General features: G+C 34.1%; 1 protein-coding gene across 1 annotated transcript in view; it reads right to left on the bottom strand.

Moving 5' to 3' along the window:
* LOC103703065 (1,4-alpha-glucan-branching enzyme 1, chloroplastic/amyloplastic) overlaps positions 1–17,129 on the bottom strand; it is a 28,382-nt gene that overhangs the window by 10,674 nt on the left and 579 nt on the right. Inside the window, exons 2-11 of the mRNA XM_088709938.2 lie at positions 16,420–16,577; positions 14,415–14,668; positions 12,768–12,866; positions 11,633–11,675; positions 8,202–8,261; positions 7,514–7,594; positions 4,005–4,121; positions 3,731–3,814; positions 1,874–1,995; positions 750–869 (exon numbers count right to left, since the gene is read on the bottom strand). Of these exons, the coding sequence (XP_088566064.2) occupies positions 750–869; positions 1,874–1,995; positions 3,731–3,814; positions 4,005–4,121; positions 7,514–7,594; positions 8,202–8,261; positions 11,633–11,675; positions 12,768–12,866; positions 14,415–14,668; positions 16,420–16,577 (1,138 nt within the window). The remainder of the gene's footprint in view (positions 1–749; positions 870–1,873; positions 1,996–3,730; positions 3,815–4,004; positions 4,122–7,513; positions 7,595–8,201; positions 8,262–11,632; positions 11,676–12,767; positions 12,867–14,414; positions 14,669–16,419; positions 16,578–17,129) is intronic.

Below are 17,129 nucleotides of genomic sequence, written 5' to 3'. Positions count from 1 at the left end.
TCTAATATTTCATGTATGCTCTCACCTTTACGGCACTTATATATGCTTTATTATGCATATCTTCAATCCTTTAAATTTGTAGAACTCTAGTTTTCCATGCAATTGTCAGTTATTTCATCATAACTTTTAATATTAGTACCTCTTTGTTGCCTAACCATGCCAGTATTGCCTGAAGTTTATCAGTTTTTATGAGAGAAATGAAGGGAAATCCACCTATACTACACCCAAGTCCAAATTTTTGGGATGCACCATTCAAGAATCAAACCCAGAACCTTTGGTTGCTAAGCAATGGGGTGTGACTGCTAGGGCTAGCCCCGATTCATATTGCCTGAAGGTCATCACTTCCTCGGATTTACCTCAGTACTGTCAGAATTTTGCTAAGATAATCACGCAAATAATGTCAAACCTATATAACCTCCATGTATTCAACTCTATGCTATTTTTAGAGATATAACCAATCTATTATGATAAATTTTAAAAAAACAATACATTAAGAATTAGATCACTGTTTTCCGAAAATCCTGACATGAACTTAAAGAGAGGTAAGGAAGAAAAATAAAAGAAAATGTGTGTGCATGTATAAAAAAATGTGACAGATGCATAAATGGAAATAGTAAGATGAATCATTAATAAAATAACCCAAAAAAGTAGATCAATAACATGATAACTTTTATCAAGAAAATGTTGACAACAATCATTATTGTATCACAAGTAAGTATATATCACATCCAAGAAATTTCAAATGTCACCTGTGAACAATATCCATGAGAACAAGCAGACCGAGCTCATGAGCTCTGTCGGTCAAAGACTTGAGTTCTTCTGGTGTTCCAAAACGGCTACTAGGCGCGAAAAAATTAGTAACATGATACCTACAGCATGCAGTATAGATATAAGTTTGAATAAAGAAGGAAAAACAGAACTGCCAGCAAAGATTCATATAGCCACATCAAGACATTAAGCCTTGGATGGCATAAAGAGGTCTACAAGGCAAGGCTCAATAATTCATATCCAAGATACTGAGAGCATTGATAAACACATGGATATTAAAATGTAATATTGAGGACATTTGAACCTTGGTACAAGAACATATTTGGATGTGTATGTTTGAATGCATGTGTAATGTATGCATACGTCTGTATGTGTAGTTTACATGACAACTAGAGTGAAGTTTCAGAGGAGCAAAGAGTTGAATGAAAAGTAATGACGGATCGCATTTTTAAGTTTCTTCTTTTCCTTCATGTCTGTGTCAGTTTCTGTACATGCACAGGCAGGTTAGTTTTCCTGAGGATGGTCTAAAAACTTAAGATCTGTAAATATAACGACGTTTATAGCTATGTTTTTTTCCCCTGATGTAAAAGATGGGACAGCATCCAGAAGTATTAGATTAACAAAAGAATTGTCTCTTAGCTGATTAGAAGCAAGTGCGTGGCATCAAACATCAAACACGTCCATTATGTTTCTCCTTTAAACCCAATCAGATAGATGTGCATGAACATAAAAAATGAAACATGCATAGCCTTCCATCACAATGAAACATGCATAGCCTTCCATCACGCACATGAAAGGAGACAGGTGAGGACAGCAAATATGTGTAAACACTAGTTAAATTGCCAATTAGTGCTGTTCCTTTCCAAAGTCCAAGTTTGCAAGATCCCAAAAAGTAAACCTAGCATATATATGAAACCAGAAATAGGCAGAGGGCAAGAGATTTTTTGAAAATTTTATCATCAATAAGTCACAGATCAGATGGTTTGAAATGTGGTTGTAAGAGACCAACTCAAAAAAGGAAAATGCTTATTACTACATTTATCACCATCATTTGTGCATATTTAGTTCTTGAAGAAAACTACAATTAAAAGAATCAAGAATATACCCAAAGCTTGCATAATATGAATGCTCCTGAATGGCCATTATCTGAACAACATTGTATCCGAGCCTTTTGATTCGAGGTAGGACATCATCCCTAAAGCTAACGTACGTGTTAATCTTGGGCTCCTGCTTACGAGAACCCATGAATTAGTGAAGGAAAAGGTCTTGCATTTGAGTATCACCATAGACTAAAGCATGAGGAAAACACAACAGTTGTTAAACAAAATAACCCCATCATCCTACAGTCAGAATATAAGCACATGCCCGCTATAACAAAAGAATGTGAGTGCCTTTAAACATTTGGAGCAAACATTTCTTTCAGTATTTTTTTAAAAAAGAAAATCAGGAGGAAATTTAACATTCAGAGAACACACAACCTTTACCGTTCAATAAAGATATGTAAAAATAAAGTGAGAAGAATTAGCAACATTGAATCCTGTATGGGATTCTGCAACCCTTACAAGGTGAAAGTATACAATAAACCCAAGGTTTTGGGTGTCAAACCATGCCAGGCAGCACAGGGTATATTGTACTGACCCAAAAGGGAGTGAGAAGAATTAGCAACATTGAATCCTGTATGGGATTCTGCAACCCTTACAAGGTGAAAGTATACAATAAACCCAAGGTTTTGAGTGTCAAACCATGCCAAGCAGCACAGGGTATATTGTACTGACCCAAAAGGGTACTGGCACAGTACTTGGTTCTTATGCCCCTGTATTGACATATGGTACGGATGCTGTGCTGACTCCAGGAACGTGCCATGTGTTGGGACAGGGGTGTACCATACTATATCAGCAAGAAACCAGTATAGGCGCAAAATCAAGACTTAAAATATTGAATAGACTAGTTTGTGAAATTCAAAAATTGCAACAATCAAAATTTTAAATTCAATAAATGAGATAACTTTCATGTAGGCTCCCATCAACAATTGATATCATGAGACACTTAAGAGGCTTCCTTATCTTCATGATATAGAATAAAGGAGATAGATAAGCACATACTTGATTAGGACATGGGCTTGGGGAGATATAACCACAGTAAAAGAAGCTTAGGAGTTGCCCAACATATTGCATTATTGATGCCAAAAAGATGAGTATAAGCAACATGCAACAAAGATCACAGCAGAAACTGCACGGGAAAAAAAGATCCATGTTGGTTTTAAGGGCTGCAGATTAAAGGAAAAGACTGGAGAAAACACATGGAAAATTTCAAAGTTTTGGCAAGAAGGATTAATCCTTCACATCAGTGAAATGGCATAAAATAATTCCAAAAGTCAACCCCGTATAAATGGGATAAGGCTACCTTGTTATCATTTTGGTTATGAGCTTAACTGCTTTTGCATGGTCATTTAGTCAAAAACGCAAAAATGGCAATTCATATTCAGTTCTCAACTAATTTAACTCCATGAAACCAACTTCTAGCAATTCCATAAATAACTTTCAACTTTAACATTTGTAGCCCTAGTGATGTAGAAAATGAATTATATTAGAAATATTTTAGTTATATGGTTCTTTGATTTTCACTATTGAGTTCTAATATAGAGGTATTTAGCTATCCAAATAGAAAAGAATGTAATTCAGAATGAGGGATTTATCATGAACTATGAATAGACAAGGAACATGCAACTCAAGTAGAAATTTCATGCACAAGATTTTAAGGAATCTTAAAAAACATATTATTACTATGTCGTGCCTCCTAACACACCATGAGCTAGCATAAGTTAATGTGTTCTCTTTCAATCAGTAAAAGGAGTCATATTAAGACTTGAACATGCTACTTTATCACTGTTATCACACCAAAGTGAAACCTAAAGAAGAAGATAGAGAATTCATAACTGAGGATACAAAGAAAGCATACATACCGGACTACTCATCCCCACATGTGATTCATAAATGCGCAATGATTTTGGAGATTTTGGTTGAGGATGTTGAAACACATATTTTTCCTGCAGATATATGTAAAGAGCCTTTAATGTAAAGTTAAGATTGATGATTGGATGAGAAAGACCAACATGTTAGAGCTAGGTGAATATATCAACTCCAAGAGATTGACAAATCATAAATTAAGCTAGTAATAATAATTTGTAATGTGATCCAGATGAATAAAATCAGAAAAATGAAAAAAAAAATTCATACCTCCTCAGGGGGATCATAGTATATTCCGCTGTATGATATTTCACCTGGGGCTTGTACAGAGAACTTTATCCATGCAGGAATTGAATCTTTAATGCCAGATGGAGTATCCATGCGTATCTATCATGCCAATATCAGGATAGGGTTACCAAGGATGTTATTGTACTACTTATATGTAGAGTTGATCATGAGCCGTGCTTGGGCACAGAAAATTTGGGCCGGCCTAAAGCCCAACTAGAAATAAATATAGCCTAGGCTCAAGGCCTGGCCCATGATCAGCTCAACTTCTATGCATCAAGTATGTAGGTGTAGCTTAGTAAATGCTCCATGATATGTTTTACCTATTCGGAGAACTTTAATCCTATCATTCATTAAACAATCCACGATATACACATGATGAAAAGCAATAAAAACAGAAACAGCTCGATGGAAATTTTAATTATGTGATGCATATTTCTTGAACATTTGAGTGTTGAGATAAGCAGCATTGCTTAAACCTCACACGGATTAGGAACTAGTAAACTATAGTACAAAAACACATAGTATCACTGTGACAATTAAATAACCTAGTTAGCACGTGCACGTGGCTTTCCAGTCAGCAAAAAAAGCATAGTAGAGAGTCATGTGGACTCCCCGCTATATTTTCAGAAAAAAAACATGTAGGACTGTCTTTTCTATGTTTGATAGTAGGCTGAACACAGATCAGATATCTCTATATCCAGATCTATATCCAGTTTTAGTTAAGGAATACAAACACGAATACAACTATAAATCAGATGGTAAAATTCATATCCATATTTGTTTTAAATAGATACAGATATCCATATCCATCAACTCACAGCTATCACAATATGGATAGGAAATTAAGTTAAAGACATGATAATATTGTCACTTATTTTCCTTTGAGTTCATGAGAGCTATGTAAGACTAAGTAGATCCATATTTGTATCTGCTTATCTTTGAAAAATATGGATACAGTTACAGATATTGATTAAATATTAAAAATTGTATACATATTCAGATAAGATTTGGATATGAAAATAGATCCGGACAAATATAGATTTGGATTAAAAAAATGGATCCGAATGAATATTATCCGGTCCACTTTCACCCCTATTTGATTGTGCTCTTTGTGCAATTATTATTGAGGCTTCATTTTGGGAGTCCAGCTTCACGTGCCCAATGTGGAGCATTCTCTTTATATACAGTAGATTATCAGTAGAAATATTTATGAAGCTGGAACAAAGCTTACATGTTCCTGAGAATAACATTGCTAGTATGGACTCCAAGCTTGGACTGACCGAGTATACGAATTTGTAACCCAAAATTGATATGATAAGGACTGTCCTGGCTACATTTGTGGGTCACTAACGAGTTAAATCCATTCATGATTCAAGAGGTAGAAATTACTAATGAAACAGTGTATTTTTTAAGACTAACAAAGCTCAGAGTGATTCTTACAAGTCAAACATACTTGCACATTGAAGAATTTCTATACAAATGTGAACAGTAAATCTGCTGATATGAGAACTCTAGAACCCTCACAATCAAGCGAAAGCGTACTTTCCAATTTTCTGTCATTATCATCTACCAAAAGGTGGTCAACAACTAGTTTGCCTTTCATTAGCATTGGCACCACTGAGTTCAACTCTGATAGAATTAAAAGTTCATTCATATGTTATTATGCTGGTTAATCTTTTAGTAGATTTTCTTCTCCAACCCTGAACCTATGAGATGCGTGCACATTATTAATGGAAAGAGGAGCTAACATGAAGGCACAAGAATATCAGTTTCTTCGGACTGGTAATAGCATATTTTATTAGATACATTGCACTCATAGAATTAGGTCATGTTTGGGGGAGCTTTTGGAAGTAGAGTTGTTGGAAGTAGAGCTTTCTAAAGTAGAGCTTTTATAAAAAAAACTGTTTACTGTTTGGTAACCACATTTCTAAAGTGTTGCCACACTTTAACATGTGTTTGGTAAACAAACTGAGCAAGTACTTTTGTGTGACAAAATGACCATAAAGGACATTACTAGTATTATACAATAGAGCATAATAAAATATAATATATATTAATACATAAATATATAATATAGTATAATATTAATGTAATGTAATATAATATTATTATAATATAGTGCTATAACATTATATACTATAGGATAATTTAATATAATATTAAATTATTTAACATAACATATCAATGTATTATGATATAATGTAATATAATATTATATTTATAGTATAATACAATAATAAATATATAAAATATTATAATTATTAGTGTAAATAAATTTTTTACCCTTCTTATGACCATTTATCTCTCTAACAAATTTTCTAGCTAGATGATAAAATTAGTAAAATAATTACTAATATTTATTTTTATTTATTTATTTATTTAGATCAAATTACTTGCCACTCACTCATTATTTATTTATTTATTTAGTTATTTATTTATTAGTTTATTTCATTGAAATATATTTATTTATTATCTTATTTATTTATTTATTTATTCGTTCATTTATATACATATTTATTTATGCATTTATTTATTTATTTATTTTCTTTTCTTTTTCTTTGTTTTCTCCTCTTTTTTTCTTTCCTTTTCTTCTTTTTTTATTTTCTTTTTCTTTTCTTTTTTCTTCTCTTCTTCTCCTTCCTCTCTCCCCTTCTTCTCCTTTATTCTCCTCCCGCAAGGCCAGCAATGCCGGAAGGGGGCCGGGCCGCGGCGGCCCGGGAGGGGGCTCGGGAGGCGGCGGACGTGGCTGGCTGCCATGGAAGCTTCGCTGCGGCTCGCCTCCCCAGTCCCGCGGCTGGCGAAGGCCCGGCCACCCCATGGCCGAGCCCGGCCGCTCCACGGGCCAGCCACACGCCACGGGTGGCATCACGACGACCTGCAGAGGGGTTGCCAGCCATGGGTGGCGGCCGGCGTGGTGGCTGCCATCGTGGGCAGCCACAGGCTGCCTCCCAAAACAAAACAAAAAAAAAGAAAAAAAAGAAACAGGGGCAACAGCATTGAGAGGAAGAAGATAGAAAGGGAGGAGGGGGATGGGTGAGAGAGGAAGAGACGGCATGATGGAGGGTTTTGGGAGGAAAAAGAAACTTTTAAATGGGGGTATTTTGGTCAAAAAAACAGCTTTTCGACAAAGCTCAAAACAGCTTTTTCGGATAGCTTCAAAATGAAGCTTCTCCCAACAAGTTGTTTTTAGCTTTCTGAAAAAGCTAAAACAGCTTTCCAAAATTTTTACCAAACACCCTTTTTCATCCAAAGGTGCTTTTGGAGGGCCAGAAAGTGCTTTTTAGCCCTCCAAAAGCTCTCCCAAACGGAGCCTTAGTGAACAGTAAATGCAACAACAACACATGACATGATTTTAGATATTCTAAAATAACAGGAAAAAAGCACTGCTATATCTTATGCAGTAATTACAGCAAACAAGTAAAATAAGGATTTAGAACATCAAAGAGAACATTCAACCAATAGTTCACCGAATGTCCAAGAAGAAAACATACCTTGACACTTGAGCCATGGGGTATAGGAGGTGAGCCATCTGCATTATTCGGCAGAAAAATCTCCCACACACCAAACTCATTCTGAAAATAATTAATCAAATGTCAGCACACATGAAATCAAGTGGTCCAGCAATCTGCTAATAAAATTGAAGTTTTATGCAGTATAATAAATTTCCAGATTGTGCAAACATGTTTTATGCACAAGAAAAATGTTAGTATGTATAACAGAAGTTAACAAGTAAGAATATCATAGAAGAAATCTACTGTAAAATCTCCTTTAATCGAAGGAATGCATAAATAGACCACTTTAGAACCTCACAAGCAAAGCTTGTTAGTCACTAGTACATCTATGGATAATGACCTATAATTAATGGATAATGTTATGTAATTGCATAACCTCTTTACACAATTGCCAGGTAGTAGTGCTTACTACTTTCAGGCTGATTATTGGGGATAACATGATAATGGCTTCAATAATCAAACACACAGTGAATTGTAGTGTATTTCAGGCTTCCTTCCATACTCTAGGATGAGATTCTCAGTAATGACAAAAATTAGCTTTAAACAGAAAAAATTGTCGCAAAAAAGGACTGAGTTTAAATTTCAGATTATCATAAACTAATCTACAGAAAATAGCAAAAAATTGTGCCCGTAAAGGTGAAGAGTTATCTGAGATGAAGTGACATACCTGATTCATGACATCAGCATTGGGGTTCCAATTGTTGAAGTCTCCTATCAGTGCTGCTGACTGAAAACAAAAATCAGTAAGTTGTTTTTTTAAGCTAAGGCATACAGAAAATGTATGACAATCTAAAAATGGAAAGTATTGCTTCTTAGCTAGGTATTGGAAAAGGAATTAACTTGTAAGAAGCAATGTTCATGATTAGCAGCATGCACTATAACCGTATTAAAAATATAATGAATCTTGCAAGCAGTTCAGAATTCAGAGCAAACCAATTTGTCAACCAGGTGACCTTAATTTGTTTGGTGCCACAGCGAAAGAGCATGGTATCGAAAAGGACAATTTAGAAATAGGATGGGCATTGAGAAGGAGAGAAGGGAGCCAAAAATGAGACAAGGTATGCAAAACTTCATTAACATCATTAACTGCATTCCCATAGAAAGCCCCCCTTAATGTCATCATATTACTCGCTAATCTCAGGAGAACATAAAATCTTAAAAATAGAACTACATGCCCATGCACACATTAGCCATGTTTGGTTGACAGGAATTGGGAGGTGGATATGGGCATTAGACATCGATCCAGCCTATTTCCATGTTTGGTAACTCATTTGGAAATGAATGCTGATCTACACGGGTCTTGGATTCCCCTAAATAGAGGGTAAATTCATACCCCAGGGACATTTTCCTAGTCCTAAGTATGTGCCTGGACAACTAAAGAATTTATATACTACTATTTATTAAAATATATTATAATAATTTCTTATTATTTGGATAATATAATATGTTATATACAATATTTTAAATCACATATTCACACTATTATATAGTTTATTTTTTGCCCTTATATAGTTTTTTATATTATTAATGTTAATATTTTATATTATATTGTATTGGTAATATATTATATTTTGTATATTATTATCAATATTACTATCATACTAATAATATATATTATATTATTATTATATTTTGAAATTATTATGAAATTTTTAAAAAAATTACATTTATTGTAATATTACATTGTATTACCGAATTATTTGTTATATTAATTCTATCTTCATTAATTTTACTCATAAAAATAATATGAATATCATTATTAATATTATCTTGTTAATATAGTATAATAATATGCTTATATAACAAACTTAATTATTCAATATTATGATAGAAGATTAATATATAGTGATAATGTCATTATTAATATTGTTACACTATAATGAAGAATTTATATTAGTAGATTAATTATATTATTATAGGAGAAGTTTAATACAATGTTATAGGGTTAATATTAATATTACTATATTCATAATATTATTCATAATATTAATATTAAGTTTGATAATGTATTATTAATTATAATATTATTACATATTCCAATATATTATTATAGGAGAAGATTAATACCTTGTTATAAGATTAAAGTATAACTATACTCATAATATTGATATTATGTTTGATAATATACTGTGTTATTATATTATTCGAACATACTAGTTCGGGACTAACAGGGCTCAATCCCGCAACTTCCACCTTGACAGAGCGGTGCTCCAACTAATTGAACTCCAATCCCAACAAGGTGTGCGGCATACATATTCTTACTAGTTTGATAAGAACATTCTATTCATTGTGTTGTAACAGAAACACAAATGACATACTAAAATTCCATATGGGTATGGAATAAAGTGAGAGCGACATGGATTAGTAGTAATAAGTGGTTATTTTATTGCCAAAAAAATGGATAATCAATTTTTCAATGAGAAAAAAGAATTATTTTTTATTTTTATGATAAACTTGTGCCTAGCAGTAATGATTCATCTGGCATTACAACCTTTATCACAACAATGCTGTCCATAAATCAAATTATTTCATGGACTGGATTTTACTTGACTATCGACAACTCCATTGAGTGTGCTCGGGGTAGATATTTTATATAAATGTATCACCGTGTTATTAAATATTTTGCTTTAAGTTCTTTTTCCTATAAGAGGTGGAATAGAATAACCTGATTGAAGCATAATGATGATGCATTTGTAATGCATAGTAATAAGATTGTATTGTTACTCTTGCTCCCATCAAGATATATCTGACCCCTTCTTATATTCCCACCTACATATATGGGATATTTTAAAAAGTGAACGTCTTTATTTGTTGCAGGGTCAAGGGAAAGAATGGGAAAGGCAATTCATTATATTTCTGAACGAAAAAGGACCTATCATAAGAATATTTCTTTTATTGGGATGATAACTCTGAAAAGATAGATTTCTCATCTTTTCTCTAACCTCGGACTTTTTCAAAACAAGCCCGAGTCAAATAGCAACGATTCGAAGCACTTCTTTTTATATTTCACTATTTTCGGAATCTAAGGACTTCAGTTTATGGATATGTAAAATACAGGATTTCTAATCCTAGCAAGAAAAAGAGAGACAGATACTCAATTTAAAGTGAGTAAACAGAATTCCATACTCAATCTCGTACATATATATAGTGTGGAAAATTGTATTTGATGAAAGTCATAGATATGGCTTGGAGGGAGATCTTTCATATCTTTTGAGATCCACCCTACAATATTTTTTTTTACTATCATCGTAATTATATTAGTATTGCTATTTACTAATATTATGACATCATGTTATACTGATACTAATTAAATAATTACGATAGAAGAGTCTATTGTTAAAATATCAATATGATATTACTTAGAATATTATATTACTACAACTTTATATTTATATAATTGTAGATTATGTAATTTTATGCAGAATATATTATATTATAATACTTAGAGAATCATTATCATTATAATATATAATATTCATATAATAATATTTAGAATGTTAATATTACATTACTATTAATATTATAATATTAATATTACATTACTATCAATATTATAATATTAATATTGTCATTTATTAATATTATTATAATAATATTTATATATCAATAAATATATAATATTATATGGTATCTGGCTTTAGATTTACCTGGACTTTACCAACACAAGAATCAAACTGACTAATCCTGATCATTGCTAGGAATGGATTTCCTGGGAATGGGAAAACCATGCCTAATTTCCATTCTTGACAACCAAACATGACCATGTATAAATGGATTCAAAGTTTTATGCACCGGCTGAACCATATAGTAGCAACAGGGAACCAGTATTACAGGATCTCAATATACTGAGACATGCTATAGGTGTTGTTCCGACCTAGCACCCTTACTATGTATCGCCACAGGGGCATACCCTACCATGCCATGTCATATCTCACTGGTGAGTTTCCAATACGAGACCCAGTAATGAGATGTAAAACTTTGAATATATTGACTAAACCAGCAAAGTCATATGTCACATTTATCCATATCATTGTATTATGGACGCAAGTAGCAAAATTTAGAAGTTAGATACAGATGAAAATTACGAAAAGAACAAACCTTTGCTCCAGGGGCCCACTCACGGTAAGTAATACCATCAGCACTGATAAAAAAAGTGAGAAAATAAAAGAATTAGAGTGATCGAATCAGTAGAAACAATCATTTCTGTATTTTCAGTAAGACTACCATTGTTCTGATCCTGGAAACAATTACTGGCAGAAAAAAGAATAAGAACAATAATGCTTAATTTACTAACTTGATATTCATCTCAAGGAAAAAAATTACTAATGTCATAATAGTGTACATAAAACATAAAAATAAGAACCAACAAACAACAAAAAAATATCTGCATAACAATGTAATGAGTGAAGCAAAAAGGATGCAACAGAGTCAGAAATAAGTTCCTTTAGAAGTTCCTCTCTGGAGATTATTTTTTACTTTCATTACATTTTGCACCATCATCATTCTATTTCAGAATAAAGTTAACATGACAAACTAGCACTTATGAATGTACATGCACATGCTTTTGCACCTACACCTCAAGCACACGTAAGCACAATGATTTTGACTTCTCCACTATTTCTCTTACCTACTTGTTACTATTGAATTCTATTACAGATACATAAAAATAAGTAGGAGATTGAATGCACAATTTTTAACCAAAAAAAAGGATATATGCATGTATGGTTTTATACTTCTTGCATAACATATCCAGACAAAAATATTAATATTTTTTAGCTGAATCAAGAACAAAAAGAACCAGCTGAAAGAAGATTTTTAATCAATTAAATGTGTCTTTATGATGATTTTCAGAATTTCCTCCTGGAAGGAGAAATTCGCAACAAAATGGCCAAATTATTTATATGTTCGTAAATCTAACGTGAAAATTTTAATAGCTGAAGAGGAGGTGCCCATGATGGCTCAAATGCAATAAGAAGGTGGTTATGGAAAGAAAATGGAGAAATAAATAATCTATTCATATTCCTATATGTTTCAGGGGAACCTAATTATATTCTCATCCACGAACTACTTTGCAACATAAGTGATCGCTTTGACTAATTCATATAGCACAACATATTAAAAGATGTGAAGATTGGAACTGCTGCATTAAGTGGAATGCAAGAGCTTTGAAGACAAGAAGTAATTTCAGAAGGAAAGAGATCCTTGGCTTTGCAGAGAAAGGATAGAAATTTACCTGCGGATAAAGCCAAATTTTTCGTAGCCACGAGAGAATGCATCCAAGCCACCTTCATACCGATCAATCAGTTCACGGCTTTTCTTGTACTGGCTATATCTATAGTTGAAGAAATAAAATGTAATAGAGTCCCAAATTACAAATTCATTGTTAGCAGCATGTTGGATAAGAAAGAAGAGAAGGGATGAAGCTTTTAAAATATAAATATTTTTTTTTAAAAAAAAATAGATGATTTTACAAATCAACACCATCTAACACATGTTAGCTAACGAAAACACAGAACCAAATTTTAAGTGTAAATCTGACTCATAACATGATGCAGGTAATTCATCAGATTCAAGCTTTCATAAACCATATACATGAAAAAAAAAAAAAACCATAATATCAACTATAATCATATGAATATTCATGGCCATATGCTTCTGGCTTTATACTGAGTTTTGTAAATTGCTTCTACCACGTGTATGTTTCTCTTTATGCATTTGATGTGCACACAACCAATTGAAGTGTTCTACATCTTCGGACATATTACTTTGAACCTTAATTCATGAATGTGAAAGTATAGTGTTTTTAAAGTTTTTTTCATTACTTAGTCTTTCACGTTATACTAACTTCCACCTTTTTCTATAATGAAGACCATTACACAGCAGCAGGCTCAGTCAAAATCATCAGATTTGCTGGAAATGCAGGAAAACACCTCGGTTTCTTTTTTTTTTTAACACAAACAACACCTTCGCTCCTTTCAAAAATTTTGATCCATATAAGCCCCAATCTGAGTGGCCCAGTAACAGGTTTCTAAGGCCCGCTGTTTTAGTCAAAAACATATGACTTGAAAGATTCTATATTTAGTTGAAACCAAGGTTCGCTGCCTCCAAGGTCCGCCGTATCGGTACCAGTCGGCGTACCGGTGGCCAGCAGGACCGATACAGTACCGGTCTGATCCGATCCGTACGGGCCAGTACCAATACCGTACCGGCCCGGTACGGCGCAGCGCTGTGGTTGTTTTGAAAAAAAATTGACGTTCCGGTGCGAACCGGCCAACAATACCGGTACCAAGCGGTATCGGCCGGTACCAACCGATACGGACCACATACTGGTCGGCTCTCCCAAAAAAAACCCAGTACCGGATTTCACGTAGATCCGGTGCCGGTCTAGGGCCGGACCGGTACGTACCGACCAGTACGGTAGACCATGGCTGCCTCGGTACCGGATCCCGTACCGGTGCTACACTAGCACAGTATCGGTATGGTATGGTACAAAACTTTTTTGGTATATTGAATGTTGGTACGCCGCCCATATTAAGTACTGGTACCGAACCGGTAAAGTACGGTATGCCCTGTACTGTCTGGTTTGGACCGGTACAACATACCATGGTTGAAACTGTCTAAGTTTGTTATTTGGACTCTGCATCAACTTTAGAAGAGGAGTTAGATACTGAAGTGATGAACCGAAATATATGTGCAGAATAGATGTCTTTTCTGCTATGTTGATATTGATGTTTTAAGGCTCTCATGATTCACCATACATGCCAATTAACAGTTCTTCATTAATTGTTTTATATTTTAACATTATTTCAGAAATTACCAAATTCACATCCCCACAATGGAACAAAACATCTTGTAAAACATATAGCAAAGAGCAGCCTACCGATAATCAAGATGTGCACGATGACCTTCCAAAGATGAGTCAATTTCATAAATTCTTTGTCCAGTACCAGGTGGAGGAATAAATCTTGGTTTCTCCTCAACTTTTTCAATGGTCTGATTGGCTCGAGAATGTAAAGACTGTTTAACACCTTGATTCATGATTTCATCATCCATAGCTTCTGAAGACGTCGTTGTCTGCCTAGCTGCTACCTTATCCTCATCTTCAATGGGTAGACCTCTTGATTCTTGTAACACCTACCAAAATAATCACATGCAGATCAGTCATGAAAAAGGGCATTGTGAGGAAGCAGACTCACATGAAAAGGTATAGAAGTTTGAAAGGGAAAGATTTTTAAAGAGTTTTGAAGGAAAAAGGATAAGTGATATCAAAATATTAAGAAGAAAAGGAAAATCTGAATCAGCTTGCCTATAAATACAGTGAGCAAAACCTGCTTTGGCAACCTAGACATATGGAGTAGAAGCATGGTTTGCCGAACCGGGCAGAACCGCCCGTTCGGGCAGTGCCGAGCCGACCCGGTGCAAAACCAGGTCGGTTCGCTATTTTTTTCGGTTCCGGCTGGTTCGGTCCAAAACCGGCCAAAATCGGTCCCGAACTAGCCGCAAAGGGTACAAACCGGCCAAAACTAGTGCGAACGGGCCAGTTCCGTTCAAACTCGGTGCGAACCAGCCCCCCTCTTTTGACTCGTTTGAGGCATTATTTGTTGTTGGAAAGGCCCGAGAAGGCCTTCCCAACAACGATTGAAAGCGGCGGCAAGGTTTCCGCCCCTCCCCCTTCCCAACAATTCAAAAATAAATCAATTCAGTAGTTCAGAAGAAAAATCCAAGCCTAATTAAGGTGTTCTTCCTCTCCCTATCTCATGCCCTCATTTTTTGGAGGAGCAGATTGAAAAAATAGCTCAAAAATTGCAAAATAAAAAAAATCATGCCAAAATTTTTGATTTAAACTTGATTTTATTATATTTTGTAGATCTATAGACGATCTACACGATGACAGAAAAATTTTTAATTTTTAGATTATATATAATTTTTAAAAATTAAAAATATATTTTTGAATTAGAAAATAAAAAATATAAAATAAATAGAAATTAAAAAAATGTAAAATCAGAAACGTATTTAAGGACATGCAAGCTACTCTTCATAAAAATTTGGCGTTCATTCATTCAAGTTTTGATGTGATCATGCACACAGTGGCCTAGGCCTAAATTATTTTATAATTTTTACGTCACTATTTGATTTGAGTATATTTTATGTTCCTTCTTGTAGAATGCAATATCTCATTAATCATTTTATGATTTGTATCATTTTAAAACAATAAGATGCATCATTTATGTTAAACCGGGATCATAGAAATATCAAAAAAATATCAAAAAATCAAAAAAGGCATTAAAAAAATCAAATTAGACTTAAAATTATTGAAAAAGTTCAAAAAGAGTGATTATCAATTAAAATTTTTTGAAAACTCCAAAAAAAATGGGTGTGCTAATACGGAACCAGCATGCCCTACCCATACCGACACACAGTATGGTACCGACCCGTACCGGCCGCCGACCGGTTCGAGTTCCGGTACTGGTTCGGCGAACCTTGAATAAAAGTCTATATGCTTGATTAAGAACTGGAGCAAAAACAGGTCGTATCATTTTACTTCCTTATCCTTTCAATTTGATATCAAAAAAAAGGGAGCAAGAGGAGGAGGAAAGGGTTTTTTTCTTGTGGGAGGAAGGAGGTGTTAAGATTTTAATATAATTTTGGGTTAAGACTAAAACCAAATGAGGCCTAAAAAGGCCATACTCCATATGAAAGCAAATATTTGGCAAAAACAATCAAGAAAATTATATGGACTCAGCAGATTCACAAACATTATATCCTTAAATAAAAGCATCGCTTCCTCTTCCATTTTTTGGTCATTGAGCTAGATATCACAGCGAACAACATTGCAAGACCATGTAGACATAAAATAAAAGGATGTTGCCTATCCTAGAATGCACCTGCACGTCATCAGGAGCTACTTCAGGGTTCCCAGTTGAATCTGCAGAAGATGAGAAACCATCACTTTCACCGCCTGGAATCAACACCTTTCCAGATGCAAAAACAGTCATAGATGCAGAATCAGGTTCATAAGAAGAATTTCCACCAAGCATGTTCCCTGAAAAAGAAATATAGGAAGCATTACACTAACAGGAATACAAATGATTTAAAGGAAGAACACAAACGAGAGAACATACCAAAGCAAATTACTTCTACAACACTTAAAACACTTCTATGGATAGTGTATCGTCTTCACTAAAATGTCATCGCACTTCTACAAATAATGCATCACCTTCACTAAAATGTCATCTTTCATCTGAAGTTGATTCCATAACCAAAACACAGCCTCATCCCTATATTCTAGGGATGGTTCTATAAATCTTTGCCTTTAGTTCTCGTTAAGATCGCATGCTACTTTTTTCCCATTACCATTTTATCTTCCACTTTTAATGTATGAAATTTAACAATACACACGAAGAAAACTTAAATCTAAAATAGCAGTAGCACATAATACATATATCGTTATCTCCTTCACAAACTGTGTCCCCCCAAAACCACAAAAAAAAAGGTGTGATCAACACCCTATAAACGAACAAAAAAAAGATCAGTATAATGTACAAGATCCAAGAAAATGAACACAAATCACAAGGCAGAGCATACAAAGACGAGA

The sequence above is a fragment of the Phoenix dactylifera genome, chromosome 13 (genome assembly GCF_051530095.1).
Source record: "Phoenix dactylifera cultivar Ajwa chromosome 13, Ajwa_hap1_PhDact_Kaust_v1.1, whole genome shotgun sequence".
NCBI classification, from domain to species: Eukaryota; Viridiplantae; Streptophyta; class Magnoliopsida; order Arecales; family Arecaceae; genus Phoenix; species Phoenix dactylifera.
The sequence above is the reverse complement of the archived record's forward strand: the minus strand, read 5'-3'. Positions and strand labels throughout refer to the sequence as shown.